This window comes from Nestor notabilis, unplaced genomic scaffold (genome assembly GCF_000696875.1).
Source record: "Nestor notabilis isolate BGI_N333 unplaced genomic scaffold, ASM69687v1 scaffold2179, whole genome shotgun sequence".
Taxonomy (NCBI): Eukaryota; Metazoa; Chordata; class Aves; order Psittaciformes; family Psittacidae; genus Nestor; species Nestor notabilis.
In genome coordinates, this window is record NW_009942152.1 from 49,611 (window position 1) to 57,151 (window position 7,541).

The 7,541-nt window shown below is 37.4% G+C and overlaps 1 protein-coding gene across 1 annotated transcript in view; it reads right to left on the reverse strand.

The window, feature by feature from the left end:
- Positions 1-7,541, reverse strand: part of DOCK2 (dedicator of cytokinesis 2) — a gene marked incomplete at its 3' end in the record, with an annotated part of 93,099 nt that overhangs the window by 34,041 nt on the left and 51,517 nt on the right. Inside the window, exon 26 of the mRNA XM_010021244.1 lies at positions 5,085-5,180. Coding sequence (XP_010019546.1) covers positions 5,085-5,180 — 96 coding nt within the window. The remainder of the gene's footprint in view (positions 1-5,084; positions 5,181-7,541) is intronic.

Below are 7,541 nucleotides of genomic sequence, written 5' to 3' on the forward strand. Positions count from 1 at the left end.
CACATGTATTTTACTGAGGGAATTTCTCACTTGCTACCTTAAATCTCTTAATTTTTCCATAGTGTAGAATATGACTTCAGACAACAAGAAGGAAGATTTCATGAGATTTTGAAAACGCTGGATCACGCAGAGCAAACTCCAGCTCCAGCTTCACCTCAGAAACTGCCATCTGATCATCCAGCTCCTGAGAAAAAGGAGTTGAGAAGAAAAACAAAAAAGGTGAAAAGAAAATGCTTCTGGTGGATTTAACTTCCTTAGGGAACCTTCTACATTTCAAAAGATGCTAAATCCGAAGAGGTTTGAGAGCACACACCTGAAAATACGCTATTCCAATATCACAAAGCTAAAGAATGTTTAATTAGAGTATCTGAAAAATCAAAAGAATTGAATTTACTTAAGTCACCTCACTGAATAAAGGTGCATGAAGATACTATTTTCAAAAAGAGACTGTTTCTTTCAAGAGGAAGCTTTCTCATTTTTTCCAAGGACACTTTCATATGCTTTGTAAAGATTTTCTTTCCAACTTTACAAAAAATACCTATCTCTACTTTTAAGACACAATGGTAGACAAAACTAAGGGTGTCACAGAGTCTTCATTTCCTATAAGCAACATGGATTAAGAGGAAAGAACTTCATTGACCTTTAAACAAACCACATAATCAAGAACAAATTCAAGGGAATCTATGTTGTTCAAACAAATCTCTCCTCAAAGGCCACAAGTATTTCACATCCCCACTTGTTTTGTTGTTGTTGTCATTAGCTAATACTTAACAACAAAAGAAGAATTTCAGGTTAAGTTTTACTCCGTCCTTTCACTGGTTCAGTTTGAAAAGCAATCATTTAGACGACTCATTGACTACTCTGAAAAGAATTATAACATCATAACACAGCAATTCTAGTCTTACCTCCCCTACTCAAGCAAGGCCTAGTCAGGTGAATTTGAGTTCTGAGGATCTCCAAAGACAAAATTACATAACCCGCTGGGGAAAACTGCTGCATTTCCCCCCACCACCACCCCAACATCTGATCTGAATTTGTTGTGTTCTAAAACTTGTGTCCGTTATTTGTTTCCTATTCAACTGTCTCTTTAAGAGGAATTAGACAGATAATAAAACCTCTCTCCTTAGCATTTATTTCTTCAAGTCTGAACATAACCAGTTTTCACTGCCTCTCTTCACATGTTATGTGCTGCAGCCTCCAGTCATCTTGGTGGTTTTCCTTCAGTAAGTTGATGTATTTCATCTACTTGGAAGCCTACAACAGGACACAATGCCTCAGATGTCATCATGTAATGGAGTGAGGAGAATAACCACTCTGGGCACTGTCTTGCTAACCACTTGTCCAATTTGTCTATTTAAGACCTGTATCACTACACCAAAATATCCCAAGACATAGATTTTTTGGCCTTAAGATATAAAGAAGTTGATATATTTAATAAGTAATCTGTATTTTATAAAAAAAAAGTGTAAATTTTGAAGATTTTATCAGATGTCAGTGGAGCTATTTCCTTCCTTCAGGAATAGTTGAGTTACCAGCTAGCACAGGGTATGCCAATGTAATCTGTTTTAGAGTTGATGATACTATTTTCTTTGTGAAAACACAGTCATCTTTCCATATGGGAGGGCAGAGGGGAACGGGTTTTCCGAAAGGGCACATTGTAAAGCCCAAATAATGTATTTTATGTTTAGTGGAATGTCCTGCAGACCTTTTCTTAGAAGTGACTCTGGTTAACCAGTTCAAACGATGCCAGGGCATCCCACAGATTAACTCCCGGATCCTATTTTTCTAACTCATTGTATTAATTGTGCAATGTTAGTTAAAGATGTCTGTATGCTTTTTGCACACTTCTGTGTTCCTTGAATTCTTAGGGTTAATTACACATTTGAAAACACATTAAAGCCAATTTTGCACAGAATGTTGTCTGGAAGAACTAAGTTTTTTGATAGAACTAGTCGTGTTCATGTAGTAGAGTGCATGTAAAGTGATGTGGCTTAATCTGTCACACTTGGACAGGACTGATAGTGTTAAAAAACATTTCCATGCTGAGTTCAGTCAATACAGAAATTACAGGTGTAAAATTATCATTATTTTAGAGGCTTTTGAGAACAAAAATCTATGAATTTTTACTAGCAAAAAGGCTGCCTTCAGCGAGGCAGAAAACCTGCTCAGTCACAAAGGTAAGAATTAAATTATTACATCAAGCATGTTACATTACACTCAAACACACGTACTGCTTATGCTGGTATGCCAAGAACATTCCTATTTTGCACTAGTCTATAATGAGATAATGAAGGATTTACTGGTGTGTAAATGTTTCTTATGTACTATAACAACATTTTAATATTCATATCTTCTGTAAAGATAAAGGTATCATCATAAGCAATACCAACAGGCATAACACAAGCAAAACCAGCAAGTCGTCTTCTGCAGTGAACTGATCTGTTGGTCTACAGCCAGACTTCTCCACGTCACACACAACATGCTTTCTACATGAAACTTTAGAGACAACACTAGAGCAAAAGGCTATTTGTTACATTGAAAGGGAAGAGTGGGAACATGTCAGTCAGGGTGTGCATCAACCACAGCAAGAGTTGCTATCTGTTTTGTTTTGATTCAACATAGAAATCTGTATATCCCAGCGCACAAAGCACCTACAGTTTAATAGCTTTGTAACACCAAATGGGGGAATCTGAGCTATGTCAAGATTTCATATGTAAGCATTGGGGGTTATTTTTATTGTTTAATATTTGTAAAAAATTTTGTTACTATTAATTCATATAGGAAATTTAAAAATGACCAGACACACTATGCAACTTCTGATGTCAGGTTTGGAAAAGCCATAGGAATTGGTAGATTGTTGGAAGAGAATAGCACTGGCTATAAAAATCTCTGATTTAGAAAACTAAGGTGTAATGCCTAAACTAGTTCCCAGAGTAGAAAATAGATGTTGGATATACATACAAACACACTCTTAAATAAAACCTAAAAACACACACACCCCAAAAAAAACCACCAGCAAACCACAGCTGACAGCACTTGCATGTGAAATACTGCAGCCTTCTCCAAAAGACGCATTTCAATGACAACTACAATACACTAGTGCTAAAAAGTTGCTCAGAACATGGCACATTCCAGAATGACTGTATTGGAAATTTCTGTTTACTGGAGTCAAACTCACTTAAAGAATTCAGAATGTATGAGTAAAATACTGATTTCTCTCTGTCATAAAACAGCAATTCATGTAGGGCTTTTATAGTTCTGTGCACTTGGAGCTCTTTCCAGAAAGCCACAATACTGAGTAATTCTGATAGCTTAGATACAAAGCATCTTCCTAAGGAAATGTATTGTCTAATGTATGTTTTGTACATTTCTAGGTTCTTGAAATGTGATGTTATCTTTTGCAATAAAATGAGATCTTTTTCTTGGGTTTCAGGAATCAGTTAATAACAAACAGCATTTTGGATTACAAAGGAAATTAACAATTGTCCTTTGGAAAAGGAAAAGGAACGGTAAATAAACAAACAGGTCTTTCAGGGAATCATACCACAGCTTCTCTAGGTAGAGAAAGGATTGCAATATGAATGCTGAACAAAAAAGCTGTAACTTTTAGCTAGACCATCATCTTCTCCAAGCACAGCAACTCTGCTAAATGCTTTCTCAGGCCATTATTCCCCCAAAGAATACTGGGGTTTGCACCACTATGCTATCTAGAGTAGCTCTGGTTAACAGAGCACACTCTTTTCAGCAAAATCTTTTACAGTACAGTAACTTATATGAATACTGCCTAAAACCTTTTCTGTGCAGCAGAACTGCTCTCTTTTCACCATGCTGAAATGATCCAGTGAACAAAATCAAGAACATATGCTGTATTTACGGTATGTTTATTTACTTAACCAAGCCAATACTGAAGACAAGTATTTCTGTATTTCTACATATGTTTTACTGCTACAATCACAGCAACAAGACTTCAACTACTGCATCACAACACCCTTTAACTGAAAGTCTAAACATCATCAAGCACTCAAGGTAAAGCTTGAAGAGCCAATTTCAGACAATGAACTTGTCTCTTTGTTACAAGTTTAGAAGCACTTGTACATCTAAACAGTCAAGGTTTGTTTGTTTTTTTTTTAATAGTGAAAATAATCAAGCTGCTGTTACAGCCTTCGATTGCCAAACCATCACTATGAAGACAAGAATGGCATCTACGTCTTCTCTGCAGTAGTTGCAGAGACACAAATCACTTTTCCACCACCAACACCTTCTCCTGAAGGGATTATGTCCTCTGAGGCTGACTTTTTCCAGCAATTACATGACCAAAGCTTACAGAATGCTGTTACCAGCTGAACACAATGCAGCACCTTCCCTTAGGTTCAACTGGCATCGTAGCAAGAAAATATAAAAGAAACTGTAGCTCCAAATCCTTTTCACTCCATCCCAGATAATAAGCTAAACATTGTGAAAAGGACACCAGAATTTGAAAATTAACCTGGTTAGCCCTGCCAGAAAGCAAAACCACTCAGGTAAAGGCAAAATTCAGTACTCTATCAGGTGCAAGGTCTTGCAAATGGTAACCTTTTATTTGTATAACATGGTATTAGAGCATCATCATCTCTCTCCAGAAACAGTCAGGAACAGTAGCTGTACCATAGCAACTCCAACCCACCAAAAAGTAAAGGATGTGGAAAAACTGGGAGAAACAGAGCATGCACCCGTGATTTATGGGAACTTTTCAGAACAGCCTATTCTTTTATAGTTTTACTTCCAACTCCAGATTACTGGAAACATCATTTTCAGTGTGTTCAATTGTGCGCTTCATGTAGGTTTGTGAAACATTCTTCTTTTTGCAAACAAATAACTTCATATTTATTGTTTGGGTTTTGGTTTTTGTTTTTCAAGAAATGCACAAATCTCCCAGTATTCAGCTACAGTGAACGAAAACAGAGAAATGTTTAGCCCTTTCATTTTAAACCTAAAAAGGTCTCAAACAAGCACTCCACAAATGCTATATTTGCTTTTTTTTTTCCTCCCAGAAGAGGTATAAAATCACTTTCAAAGCATTAAAAACATATTAAAACGTTACTCACAATTAAGGGATCATCTCGTCCCATTGTAATAACAGTTCTGTTCACTGCGCGTAATAACTGCACCATTATTTCCTCAATGTGGTTATACGTTGATGCCTGTTAACAAAAAATAACAAACAGCTTTGGTATTAAATGTGTATGCCCTGTAAAAGAAAGAAGAGATCAATTATTTCCATGCTGACAGTTCAAGTTGTAGAATATAACCATCCCATTAAAAGAACAACACTAATTCTTCTTGCTCACAATGTTCCTTAGTTCCAGCAGTTCTCATATCAAGTAGTGCAGTCCAATTTTAGCCCTATCTTACTATAACTGTTTTTCATTATAAAGTCATTTCCTACCCCTCAGTCGAGGGACTCATGTTTTCCCAGTCACAGAGTAGCCTGTAACTGAACAGTAACTCCCTAGTCACAGAAAATTGAGGCAAATTGTATCATAGTTCTCCACAGTGGTCAATGGCCCTCAGGAGGGTCTGAAGCTCAGTAACATTCTTAGCTTGTAGTCATAAAGTATATAATTATTCCAGGACAAAGTTATTTTCATTTCACTTTGTAGCTGTGTGGGGGAGCAGACTGAAGATGGTTTGCTCTCTGGCTCCATTGCCAAAGTACTGGCCATGGTGCTGCGAAAGGACATCTGATTACTTTAAAACACTCAGCAGAGGGGTATAACCTTACACTCTTCACCTTCACTGACTAGACAACTTTGGAAATCAGCATGCTACAACCAAATAAAGAAAATTCTAAACCAATTTCTGATAGAAAAATAAAAATAGCTTACAGTGAACAAGGCTCCTTTTTAATGTCACAGTGACATGGAGACAGCACCACAGTCACAGAGTTATAGTGATTTGTAAAAAGTATTTGAAGTGACTGAGCCCCCATATGCCAGGAGAAACTGCTTCTGACTGTGTTTCTCCTCTGAGACATCCAACATTGTCCCTTTTCTCGCTCCTGTTCTGATTAACCTGGTACAGGCCAGCAATAGACATCATCCTCGTACCAAGTCATTTATTTACTAGCACCATGTAGTCCTATTTTGCCCTTTGACTATGACTAAGTGTAAATGATCTTCTCTCCTGTCACAGCATTCCAAAAGTTACTATATTCTATAAATGAACAAATTATTCTCAGAATAATCAGTTTGTGGTTCGTGTTTTCTTTTTTTAATTTAAATTTCTTTGGTATATCTATACAAAGACTACACCTGACAGTAACTGCAGAGAACGCACATTTATTAGAGTGCAGTCCCAAAAAGGATTCCTCTTCCATCTCCTTTGCTTCCCAATACACACACCATAAGTTTTAAGATTTATGCCAATCAAAAAATATGAAACCCATACAGCACGCTCGTATTTGAAATTTGCTGGAAATAACCGTGAAAGCAAGACTAAAAATCTACAGCGCATCTCTCCCCATATCAACGTGAATCACGAACCAAATACTCTATTGTTTTCTCTTCATTTTTTGTAAATTACCTGAACAACTTCCAGTAAAACAGAACTGCACTTTCTCACACTGCAAACCAAATTTGTCAGGCTTATGCACATTTGTAATCAGAAAGAAATTTCTCATTCAGAGAGCAACAACCAGAACCTTTTGGCCTCTGTGTTGCAGAAGCAGCGTATCTTAGTCCTCCTGATGAATGGCCTCGCAGCACAAAAAGGAAGATCTAGCCTTGCTGCTGGGTGGCTGAACAACAGCTGGCCCTGGCACTAGAGTATCTGCACAGGCTTTTCATTTCTGGAGTGTTAATGATACAGCTAGAAAGGAAGAAATTATTTGAAACATCCCTTGTAGAACATTATAAATTTGATCAGACTAAGGGGTTACAGAAGTCACTCTTACCAACTCAAGTATTTCTCTTTGCAGGACTACTAATGCACTACAGGCACATTGAACTGCATCACAGATTCTTTACTCCTGTTTTGCCATACAATGTATTAGTTACTGCAGCCTGCTTGAAACTAAGAACAGGGGGCAGTGTAATATGAAAGATATTCAGAGGGAATGGCATCTTACAATAAGTCTGAAAAAAGGACAAGCAGACAGATGCTGACAGTGTGAGGTACAGGGGAAAAAGCATGTTAAAAAAGATGAGCCAACCACAGGCAGGAAAAATGCCACCAAGGTGCTTGAAATAGCACCATTTCTTGGTCTAGAAAACATACAGAAGACCTCTTTCATCCACTGCCTTCAGGACATAAAATGCAGCACATTGTCAAAAGCGACTCTGCTACTGGAAACATCGGTGAAAACCACTGAAAAAAATGCATTCTGTCCAAGTGTTGCTTTTATCAGATCTAGACATTCTCTGCTTAACAGATAAAGTTTACACAGTTTTCACCGTGTAAACTTCAGGAGGAAACTGCAACATTGAGCATACAGCCATGGAACTGTCTGGTAGCCTTGCAGTGAAATCCATCTGCCTGCTCCAGATGCTTGTGGTTTTCAGCAG